This window comes from Vigna radiata, unplaced genomic scaffold, assembly GCF_000741045.1.
Source record: "Vigna radiata var. radiata cultivar VC1973A unplaced genomic scaffold, Vradiata_ver6 scaffold_374, whole genome shotgun sequence".
Classification (NCBI taxonomy): domain Eukaryota; kingdom Viridiplantae; phylum Streptophyta; class Magnoliopsida; order Fabales; family Fabaceae; genus Vigna; species Vigna radiata.
Genome location: NW_014542544.1, coordinates 146,169 through 158,894, shown reverse-complemented (window position 1 = coordinate 158,894; position 12,726 = coordinate 146,169). Strand labels below are relative to the sequence as shown.

Below are 12,726 nucleotides of genomic sequence, written 5' to 3'. Positions count from 1 at the left end.
CACATAACAAAAATTTGTGTTATTCTCACCACGAAACCATGCAGTTCATGTAAAAAAATTTTCAGCAATTGAAAGTGCACAAACAAGTCATTATACTTAGTGCAAAGCTGAAAGAGTAGCTGACCGGATGGACCTTACAAAAACCTGCAAAACATAAAAATGGTTATGGTTAGTCTGGTGCAAAATAAAGGCTCTCTGGTTCAAGTCCATGTTAGTCTCGGGTATGCTCAAATCATTCCAAAACGTTGCCTTAAACGTCTCGCTCCATGGCACCCATGCACGAAGGAAGGCACGGCCATTAATGATCGTGTTGCTGTCGGGACTGAGGAAGGAACGAAGCCACCGCGAACAGCACAGTGGAACCGGAAAGAAGCCATAGCTGNCGTGAACACCATAGCCACCATCTCTTCCNTGGACGAAAGCCACCATCTCTTCCATAGACGAAGGTTGAGCTGGTCGACCTCAGCTGGACGGAGGAAGGAAAACGACGCCGGCAAACGACGCCGGCAACGCTGCAAAAATGGCATTGCCTAGATCNGGATACCAGATGCGCGATCCGGATACGCNTGCACACGAAATTCTTCAACAACGTGGATCCGGATACGGCCAACATGTATCCGGATATGCGCCCTGTGCAAAAACTTGACGTTGCTGGATCCGGATACCAGCGTCTTGTATCCGGATATCACCACTGCAACTCCTTGTGCTTCTTCCATGGCGTCTTTAGGGGTGTCTCCGTCATCGTCATCAATACCCTTCTTCCTCCTCCCATGCATGGCAGTGCCCTAGTGCCCTTGTAAGTACCTGTAACAACGCATGAAAAAATGGAGAGAAGCAATGCCTCACCTATGCTCGTCGTCGAGAACGTTCACCAGCCTCTGCTCGTCGTCGCCACCCAAAACATTCACCACACAGAGTCGCGCATGGAGTTCTGAAGTAGTGTAGGTCTCATGTAAACAGGCACAACGTTAATACACAAACCCAACTTATAGAACCAGCGTATGACCTTGCTGTTTTCAAATTCAAAGCCAGGATTCTCTCTTTGCAGTGCATGCAGTGAACGGTGTTTTCAAAACAGAGAATCTGGCCAGTACAACGCTGCAAAAGCATGGTCGAAAAGATAGAAGGGCATGNCGATACAGGGATCACATGGCTGCAGTACACACTCTCGTGAAAGCACAGTATTCATTTGTATTTCATTTTTTTTTATGGTTCAAAAGCTTTATTTAAAACGTTGGAATTAAAGTGAAAGCAAAGGGGTATTACAGTCTTTGTAATACAAATCACCACAAATCATCTCATAACAGCGGGATACAATTTTTAGCTCTATCCCGCAAATCAGCGGAAAAGAATCAGCGCAAATCAGCGCAAATTCTTTTAAACGAACACGGTGTATTTTTCAATTCTATCCGTTCAAATGCTCTCCTACAGTAAACACCTCCAAACGAACAGAGGCTTAAAGAGAAAAAGTATATTTACACTTAGGAAAATGATACTTTAATACTATTTTTTGACACAAGCACACGTGTCAAAATATAATTGGACAATTTTGAATTAAAAAAGTTGAGGCAATTTGAAAGAGAAAAACTAAAATTTGCTTTTTAATTTGAAAATTTGTTTTTTAATTTGAAATCGTCCAACCATATTTTTGACACGTGTGGTGTTAAAATATCATTTTACTTACACTTAATATCTGGAGAGCATTTTTGGTGCATCTTAAAACATGTCTTTATATATATATATATATATATATATATATATATATATATATATATAGAGAGAGAGAGAGAGAGAGAGAGAGAACAAATAATATATTAAATGATAGGTTATTTTTGTTTGGTTTTATAAATTATTTTTGTTAGAAGTTATCACCATGTTTCACATAGCACACAAGTAGTATGCAATAAACTACAGATCTAAATGAAAGTACATTTATAAATACTATTACATGTTATTTCCTAGTCAGTGTTACATAATATTAACTTAAGAGGGCATATATTTAATAAATATTTAACAATTATTTTTGCGTGTCAAAATCTAGTAAATATTTATCAAAAATTCTGTAGTGTTAAAGAAATATTTTGGAGTGCTAAATTCTTTACATAAATGTATATTTTTTTATGTTAAATTAAATATATTAATATACACAAATATATTAAAATTAAAATATAAGTGTTTCAAATTGTCAGTTAATTATGTCTTGCGACTTACATATCCCTTGTGGTGGGTGTCAACTATTTTTTCAATCACAAATAATAGTCGAAGCAAATTCGTTTTATTTTGTGTTATTTTTTGAAAATTAAACAATCAATTAAAATGAAAACATGAACATGATGTACTATTTTTGAATTATTATAGAGTTGAATATGGTTTTGTTTCTGAACTTTTATGTTAAATTAATTTTTTTTAAAATATTTTATACCACTTTAAATTCATTCTCACATTTTATTAGTACATGATGGCATTCTCGTTAGTCAACGGAGTTAACTAGACTAAACATGCATGCAGATTGTGTGAGGATTAGAAAAAGAGTACATTAGTGAAAAGTTGGCTAGTGATGATATGCATAAGTGTGGGAGAATATTTAACAACAAGCAAATAAGGATTGAGTGACAAAAGTTATGATGGAGAAATTAAAAAAAAAAAATGTTTTTTAACAATTTTTTTGATAATCTTTTTATAACTAAATTTATAATTGATTCTTTTTAAATATACAAATCGATAAAATAGTAACATATTATTATAAAAAAATTCTTAACATATATCATGATCTATTAAAAAATGTGAAAAATATGACAAGAAATATGATTATATGATGTTAAGAAGTCTTATAGTATAAGCACAAGGCTTTGGATATACTTGAAGGAGATTGACAAAAACAATATACCCTACATTTTTACTACATGGCAAAACTGTCTTCCGAAATCACTTGTAACATTAAAAGTCAGTCAATCTATTTCAACTTTCCCTTGTGATATTTTATTAAATGATGTATAATATCATTTTTTTCACATATATTTTATATATTTATTTGTTGGCTATTTTTATAATTTATAATATTGTTTTAATAGTTTTTATATGAGTATTTAAATGTTTTAACTCTTGTAATTTATTAATGTAATCATATAAAAATGTTTCATTTTAAATAATATAATAATTAATGTTATTGTTAAACTTTGTTTAAATCATTCAACGTATATTAGTTTTTAAAAGATAGAAATATTTATATCTAATTTTAAATTATTATTAATTTTATATCTAAAAATTTGAATTATTATTAGTTTAATTTCGTTTAACAAGTATATTATAATATCCATTTACGTATAAGAAAAGATATTTCATTATAATATGAAAAAAATACGAGAATACAACATTGATATTATGATTCTAAATATTTGATAATATTATGTTTTTTAACATAAATTTTAATTTTTGGTAAAAAATAGTTAATTGATATTAAAATTATTAAAAAGCAAGCATAGGAATTAAACATGAGATGAGATGAAGATAAAATTTTATTTCAAAAATAAAAATAAAATAACAAAAAACTTATCAAACCATAAAAACTTACAAGACAAAAAAAACTCTCATTAAAAAATATATGATTGAAATATCTACAAAAACTCTATAAACTTTTTTTTTAAGAAAGAAATATTTATTTTGAATGCAGATAATTAACTTCTAATTTGTTATAAATCTAAATGTTTTTAATTTTTTAATATTATATATATATATATATATATATATATATATATATATATATATATATATATATATATACATTTTCATCATACTAATATAAATTTTGTAAGAAGTTTAAATAAACTTGATTCTTAATTTATACAGAAAAATATGTAACAATATAGGATGTTGAAATTTGTTATTGACAAACATATTTAATTTTTTAGTAACTAAACATATTTTTAAAGTATATAATCATTTAATTTTATACGAAAAATTCATCTAGATCTAAATTAAAATTAAATAAGATATTCTAATTTAAAAGTTTAAAATAATGAATTTATAAATAATAAATTAATGAAATTTTTTATTATATATATATATATTTTTTCATAATGTATAACTTAAATTTATATTTAAATTGTATCAATTTTTTATTTCTTTTTAATAATATATATATATATATATATATATATATATATATTATAAAAAAAATTTAGTGTAAAATTTATTAGAATTAATCTAATATTTTCATATTTTAGTGAAATTTCAAATTTCTTTTATAGTGTTTGAGATTTTATTATAAAGTATTATTGTTTTATTAAGTGTTATAAATTTTTTTCTATAAAAAATTATAAAATTAATAAATAGATTATAGACCTTAATTATGTTGAACTATATATATTATATTTATATTTAATGATATAATAATATATATAATATAAAAATATTAATTTAAATATAATAAAATTATAATATATTAAATTATTTAATAAAATATATAATTTTTTACGAATTAATTAAAATCTTAAATGGGATCAAATTTATCTTAATTCTAATTCTAATCCCAAAAATTTTAAAAATTAGAATCTTTTTTATCTCCATTAAAGAAAACTTCTAAAGAAAATTTTCAAATATTAGCTAGAACTTCCCCATAATTCAAGTTAAGAACTCTACTTATAATAGATAATCCGTCTCTCTTATGTACCAAGAAAAGAATAAAGTGATTTTTGTTTACGGAATCACAATTTAAAATCAGAGCAAAATATGTGCTAAGAGAAACCAATAAGAAGACAAAACTTAGAAGTGCTTTTGAAACAATTCACATTTCACATTCATTTAATACTATTTTTTTACCTTTTACTCTTTTCATTTTAAAAAATATAAAATTTTATATTTTTATAATCATTTTATTCTCAACCTTAAAATAACTCTGAATTGAATGTAAAATGAATGTAAAGTGTTTCTTCTTTTAACATTTCTCAAAAATTAAACAAAAGGATATTGATTCTTTGACAACTATTTTTAACAACATTTTTATAATAGGATACATATCATCACTTTATTGATATGTATGAATTTATATTTAAAAAATATTTAAAACGGACTAATCATAAATTACAACATAAGCATTGTAAAAAATTATTAAAAAATAGTTGTTAAAATTTTTTTCCTAAATAAAACAAAATCAGATCACACTTTTCACTTGGGAAAAGGTTCTTTTAATACCTTTTAACAATGTATAAATGTTTCTTATTAGTACGTTTTAAATATTTTTTTAAATATAAATTCAAATAAATTAATAAAATAACAACAGATACCTATTATCTATTATGAGAATATTGTTAAGAAAAATTGTCAAAATATAAGTCCACTTGGTTTCACTTTAGTACTAACGGCCAAAGTCCAGGAATCTAAGAGAACTGGACCCCAAATGCCATGCGCAATAACACGTACTCACCAAGGTGTCTAGCATGCAACCCAAAACATCACCGACTCAACCTACAAACAAAACAACCCCATTTTGTTCATTTCAACACTCGTCATTCTGCATGTTAACCACCGCCCAAATGTCCTTCGCTGTTGACAACACTCACATCTCTTCTTTAACTATAAATACCCGCCATCTCTCCACCTTTTCATCATTCAGAGTCACTGCAATATTTTCCTAGTACAATAGTAGTTAATTAAAGATACTATGATGAGATCGCGGTTCCCACTGTTGCTGTTGCTGGGAGTTGTTTTCCTGGCCTCAGTTTCAGTCTCATTTGGCATTGCATACTGGGAAAAGGAGAACCTTTCTCACAACAAGTGCCTCCGGAGTTGCAGTAGCGAGAAAAGCACGTACAGGATCCAAGCATGCCACGCTCGTTGCAATCTCCTTAAGGAGGATAAAGAACATCAAGAAGGAGAACATTCACTACCAACACACCATGAGGAAGAGGATGAAGATGAAAGCAGACAACCACGTCCATTCCCTTTCCCATTCCCTATCCCTCTCCGACCTCGCGAACGCCAGAGTGAAGGTTCTGAGTCATCAAGGAAACAAAATAACCCTTTTCACTTCAGCTCTAATAGGTTCCACTCTTTGTTCAAGAACCCAAATGGTCACATTCGCCTCCTCCAGAGGTTCGACCAACAATCCAAACAACTTCAGAATCTTCAAGACTACCGTCTTTTGGAAGTCCAGCTCAGACCCCGCACCCTCCTTCTCCCCCACCATGTCGACGCTGATTACATCATCATCATCCTCAGCGGTAATTAACTAATTACATCTCACTAAACAACATCACCACTTGCTTCCGCTTCTATAATTAACGGTAACTAATTTGTTAATCACAGGGAGAGCCATACTTACCCTCCAGAACCCCGACGACAGAGACTCTTACAACCTTCAGAATGGCGATGTTCAGAACATCCCTGCAGGTACAACTTTGTATTTGATTAACCCTGACAACGAGGAAACACTGAAAGTAATGGTACTTGCCAGACCCATTAACAACCCTGGCAGACTTGAGGTACTTCTTTTTCATTATAATGAATTATTTGATTAATTCTTCTTCTAATTTGTTTCCAAAAGATCAATCTTTTTCTTTTCTATGCAGAGCTTCTTCCTATCTAGCACTGAAGCCCAACAATCCTACTTGCAAGGGTTCAGCAAGAAAACTCTGGAGGCCTCGTTCGATGTAAGCAAGCAGCACTCCATCTAATTATTTTCAACTCCATTTAAAGGTTTGTCTAAATCTTACAATTATGTGTTATTATTATGTTTAATTGTGTGGTGTATTTTACTGTTGCACAGACCCAATTCAAGGAGATAAACAGGGTTCTGTTTGGAGAGGAGGGGCAGCAGCAAGACGAGGAGAAGCAAGAGGGAGTGATTGTGAAACTATCAAAGGAACAGATTCGGGAGCTGAGCAAACATGCCAAATCTAGTTCAAAGAAAACTATTTCTTCTAAAGATAAGCCATTCAACTTGAGAAGCAGCAGCCCCGTCTACTCCAACACGTTGGGAAAGTTCTATGAGATCACTCCAGAGAAAAATCCTCAGCTTCGCGACATGGATGTCTTCGTCAGTTTTGTGAATATGAAGGAGGTAAGGCGAAACACCTTGAAGACATAACTGGACCATTGATTTCTATTCGCTCTCTTTTTTTGTTAGAGAATCTAGTTTTGAGAAATTAAACAATGTTTTTTCTTCTCTACAAATTCAGGGAGCTCTTCTTCTACCACACTACAATTCAAAGTCTATAGTCATTCTGGTGGTTAATAAAGGAGAAGCAAACGCTGAGCTTGTTGGCGAAAGAGAACAGCAACAAGAGGAAAGTGGGGAAGTTCAGAGGTATAGAGCTGAGTTGTCTGAAGAGGATGTACTTGTAATCCCAGCAACTTATCCAGTAGCCATCAACGCTACCTCCAACCTGAATTTCTTTGCTTTCGGTATCAATGCTGAGAACAATCAGAGGAACTTCCTTGCAGGTATATATATTACATATCACCATCAATTTGAATATAGTGCTTTGTTTTATGGCACATGAAACTTGGCGTATGGGATTTGTTTACTACTGTTAATGAGGGATTGAAATTTTGAAGGTGAGAAAGACAATGTGATGAGCGATATACCTAGACCAGTGCTGGAGGTTGCGTTTCCCGGGTCTGGTGAAGAGACTGAGAAGCTAATAAAGAAGCAGACGGAGTCGTACTTTGTGGATGCTCAGCCTCAGCAAAAGCAGTCTCAAGAAAAGGAAAAGGAGGAAAAGGAGGAGGGGAGTAAGGGAAGAAATCCTCTGTATTCAATTTTGAACGCTTTTTACTGAATAACGTAAAATGTATGCTGTAATCGCTCATCGTAAGCGAGGAAATTATCGGACTAGTTAACTAGAACTCGAGCACCACCTAGCGTCTATGACTAAATAATAAATAAATCGAGCAGCATGCAATGCTTTTGTTGTCTTCTTCAACTGTCTGTTTTCTCATTAGCTAAAGTTAACCAAGAAACCAGTTAATATAAGTAAAACTGAACTGAATGGTTGACACAAAGAAGGAGTTTGAATTGCTTTCAGTGGCAAAGAGTTTGTGTTGGTTCATAAGAATCGATGAAAGTAAACAAAACTGCAAAAAGAACAATTCAAGAAAGATACAATACAAGACAGCCAAAAATTGTTTCGCCCACAACAAAGAAAAATACCTAAGAAAGTAGGAGAATGAAGACACAGAAATTACGTGGTTTCGGAAACATGGCAATGACAAGATAAAGTCTTTATTATAAAGAATTCACCGTCTGTTATTCCTTCTATGATAAAGATGAACACCGAAAATGACGCCTTGAAGTACATACATTTTTTTTGGGATCAACACTTTTTGACAACTTTTAAAAAAACTTTTTCCTTTTTTTTGTGCACAAAACCCCTTAGGACCGATACCTCTTGGAACTGATAATTCTTAAGACCCATAGAAAAGATAAATCTGGCTGGACTGATATAAAAGACGAACCCCAAGGATTAATCTTGAGGCACCATCAACAACCTTCACTAGATCAAATAAATCCTTTCACCGTAGAAAATTGTTAAAAATATCTTTTCCTTCTGCTATACTTAACTTAGTCTGTCATTACTGTTATATTTCTGCACATGTAGGATATATTATTATAAAGATAAACATATGTTTGGTAATGAAAAAGTAAAGCAAAACATAGTTTAACAAGTCAAAAGGAAGATTAAGATTATAAATTAAAGACCGAATCTACTTATTTCTTAAGGAGGAACTTAACTGGATAAAATTTTTAAAAAGATATTAAAATCAAAATCACATTATATAGAAAACAAAAAAACAATTAATTCATTATTTTATAATAAAATAATTTTCTTAAAATTGATGAGACTAGGTATAATTCACTGTGTCAAACCAAAAACCGTTGCTACAGCCAAAATATTAATTTTAATAATCACTCAAAATAATTAACTTCAAATAACGAATTTTAATCTTTTGAAATACAAAGTATTAAAAATCTTTTACACATATTTAAGAAAAGTTTAAAGAAAAATATAAGAAACCTCTTTCTTTTGGATGCACATATAGATCTGAAATAATATAGGTGATGATACATATCCACTCCGTTTTTCACTTACATAATTTCAATAAAACTATTTTTATATTTTTCTAATAGGTGTTAAATAACATCTACACATAATAAAATTATATTTTTATATTTTTTACTCTAGACCTATACAATTCCTATAAAATTATATTTTCTTATTTTAAAATATAAAATAATTTAGAAAAAATTAAATATAAAAAGTAAAAAAACTAACTTTTTTTATTAGATGTTAAGTAAGCTATAGAAAAATTAAAAAAAAAAAATATGCATATATAATTTTCAATAATAATGATATAGTTTTTTTAATATACATCATTACTGTAACAAATTATATGAATTAAAAATAATATTAAAAATGTTTATTAATCAGAGTAAGCTCGGTATAATTAATGATGTTTTGAGTCAATGAAAAATTTATACACAACCCTTTACACTCATATCGATTATTTTAATAAAATGTATTTTACAAATCACAACATAAGAGAAATTAAAATCTTTAAATACTTTTTATTATTTGTTAAACTTTTTTCACAACCTCGTAAAACTTAACCATAAATTTTCGTCTATTTTTAATGTAGTTGCTAATAATTTTTCATACTATAAAATATTATTGAAATATATAATTATTGACAAATAATTTTGTTCTTATTTATATAAATTTTATTTTATTTTTTTGTCAATAAGAAAAATAAATATAATATAAAAGAGATGTTAGGATACCCTATCCAGGTAAAAAAAAAATATTATATATGTAAAGACAATATAACCACTTTTGTTATTCTATGTCAAGATATATCCCATACCAAGCTTAATCTTTCTTAAAATTGATGGAAGAGAGAAGCTCATCGCGAATACATTCACCACTCAAGTTATAAAAATATGTTCAACAAATTTGATCTACCTAATATATATAAAGATCAAAAGTACATGATGATAACACCATATAATTTTCAAAGTATAAACATTGGTATCCGTATTTACTTATGTAAAGTGTAAAATTACTTAATATACTTTCATATTCCAATGTCTCTTTTACGGGTCACTAGCTTTTAACAATGTATGTTGCTATAATTATTTAAATATATATATATGTATATATATATTTTACAAATCACGGTTATATTAATATTTAAGTTAACAATTAAACTTCGCATTGACTTATATAATTTGAATTTAGATTGATCTAGATCTAACTCATTTTATTTAACTTGGGTTATCTTATTTGAATATTCGTCAATATTGACTTAAGTTAATTAGGCATGGGTCGACTTGATTTGACCTAGACCTATATCGACTTAATTTTATTTGATTTTTGGTTGACTTAACTCCACTTGAGTCTCAACCGACTAAGCTCCACCTAGGTTTAGATTGACTTTGTTTGACTTGACTTTGATTTGACTTGTGTCAACTTTTATCCAAGATTGATTCAGCTTAATTCTTTGACTTAAGCTAACGACTTAACTTGGGTCTATGATGTCTTGAATTTACCTTTTGATCTAAGTTGAAGATCTTCAACCTTAATCTAGATTGATTCCCCTTAACCTCCAATTTGAATAAACAATTTGACCTTTGATTTGATCTAAATCAACTTCAATTTTTAGCTTGAGTAGACATGTCTCAACCTTTAGTCTAAACTAACTCATCTCAACCTTCGACTTAAGCCGCCTAGACTTTACCTTTAGCTCGAGTCTGCTCAGCTCGATTATTCAAGTTAGGCCAATTTGGCTTAACCATTCAACTTGTGAACCTTTGATCCACACATACTTATCTTTATTTAAGCCAATTTGACTCGATTTTCATTTTATACTAACTTAACTCAATCTTCAACATAAATTGACTTAGTTCGATATAATTTTAAGTCATCTTAACTCGACTTAGATACACTTTAATTTTAAATTTCAAAAAGCTAAAAAATATCAAATATAAATTGAATCCAAATACAATTAAATAACTTTAAAATCTAAACACATGAATTTAAATATAAGACAAATTCATCTAAATAAAAATATACATAGAATTGAATTTCATAATTTCCATTTTTTAGGTGAGAAACATTATTAACTGAGTTTAAATAATAGAAAAATATGAAGAGACAAGGTGAAGTTAGGAGAATAAATTAGGAAAGTATTTGGAAATTATATTGAAAACTCAAACCATACATTTTACATTTAAAAATGGTGGAAACGGAAGTGATTGAGATTTTCTGTTATTAGTTTTCCTAATGATTATATTGAAAACTCAAACCATGCATTTGATATTTTAAAATGGTGTGGAAACGGAAGTGATGAAATTTTATGTTTTTAATTTTCCACATGCTAGACACATCAATTTTTAATTCTAAATTAATTTGAATAATAGTAACTATGTTCAAGATTTCAAGTGCATCCCATATTATATACTTAAGTATATTATTTCTAAAGAATTAATTAGATATAAAACATATTAAAATTTTTTAATGTTTTTAAGTTTAATTGTATTATTTGCTACTGTCCTTATATTATTCTTGTATGCTTAAATTTTTATTTTTATTTTGTAGATAGTTTAAATTAAATATAATTAATATAGAACTAATAGTCTTGTATTAAATACATGTTAGGTCATGAATATATTTAGTAAATTAATGTTTATTTCAATCTCACAAATCTAGTTTCTCACTTCAGGTATATATTATAATATGACAATTATAGATTATAGTATCCATAATTCTATAATTAATATGACATCTTTGAACATATTTCTTCACTCGAAGATAAGATTATATTTACAGGTAATCGAATTAAATTCAGATGATATAATAATCTCAAAAGAATTAAAGAAGATAATATTTTAAATAGTTTTGATATCATTTAAGAAATAAGTTGATAACTATAAGTTTTGATCTCGAATAAATATGTCTCTATCCATGAATATGAAGTTTTATGATAAACTCTACAAACTATAAGATTTAAGTTGGATTAATTTTATGTTTGTCATTTGTTTTATTTTCATATTTCTTGTTGCTTTACCTTTCTTGATACAAGTCCGTGACTACAATTACTCTGGGCTGCCGTAACACTATGTAGTCTCTTGCATCCTGCACACAGAAAATACAAAATAAAGAAACAAAACGCAATCACATCACAGTACCCTCTCAACTTTTAATAAAATATTTTCATAAACATTGTTTTATATTCATTTAACATTCATCTTCCTTATTTTTTATTCTTTTCTTTCTTAAAAAAAAAAATACACTTTTATTACTATTTTTTTACATTATCTTTTTACTGAACACACGTCATTAATTTATGATTCTAAATCTAATAAAAAAATGATGTTATAAAAAAAAGTGATAATTGTCCTCAACTTATTCACTGGGTGAACATGATCGCCGCGTCATGTACGTCAAAATGCCATGCACAGCAACACGTGCTCAACATGCACTTCAAATCGCTCACCATCTTAACTCACACAACAACACATTGCCTGGTTCTTCGTCCACACCCAATGCACGCAATCCACCTTCATCATCATCACAAACCACCTCTATCTCTTCCGCCACCTCACTTATCCTTTTAATTTCGCAAGCATATCAACTGCTTACCTTGTCCTCGCTTTCCTCTATGTATATATGAATGATGTTCACGACATGAGTTACGAGCCACGTATAACACAATCCAGTAAATTCATCC

General features: G+C 29.3%; 2 protein-coding genes across 2 annotated transcripts in view; both read left to right on the top strand.

Moving 5' to 3' along the window:
• The window catches only part of LOC106780193 (beta-conglycinin, beta chain-like), a 23,826-nt gene that overhangs the window by 8,474 nt on the left and 2,626 nt on the right, over window positions 1-12,726 (top strand). The window lies entirely within an intron of this gene.
• On the top strand, window positions 5,592-7,922 carry LOC106780192 (beta-conglycinin, alpha' chain). Its single transcript, XM_014668450.2, has 6 exons — window positions 5,592-6,218; window positions 6,304-6,479; window positions 6,567-6,647; window positions 6,764-7,057; window positions 7,176-7,440; window positions 7,555-7,922. Exons 1-6 carry the CDS (start codon window positions 5,660-5,662, stop codon window positions 7,776-7,778), a joined length of 1,599 nt encoding a protein of 532 aa, XP_014523936.1. The 5' UTR covers window positions 5,592-5,659; the 3' UTR covers window positions 7,779-7,922.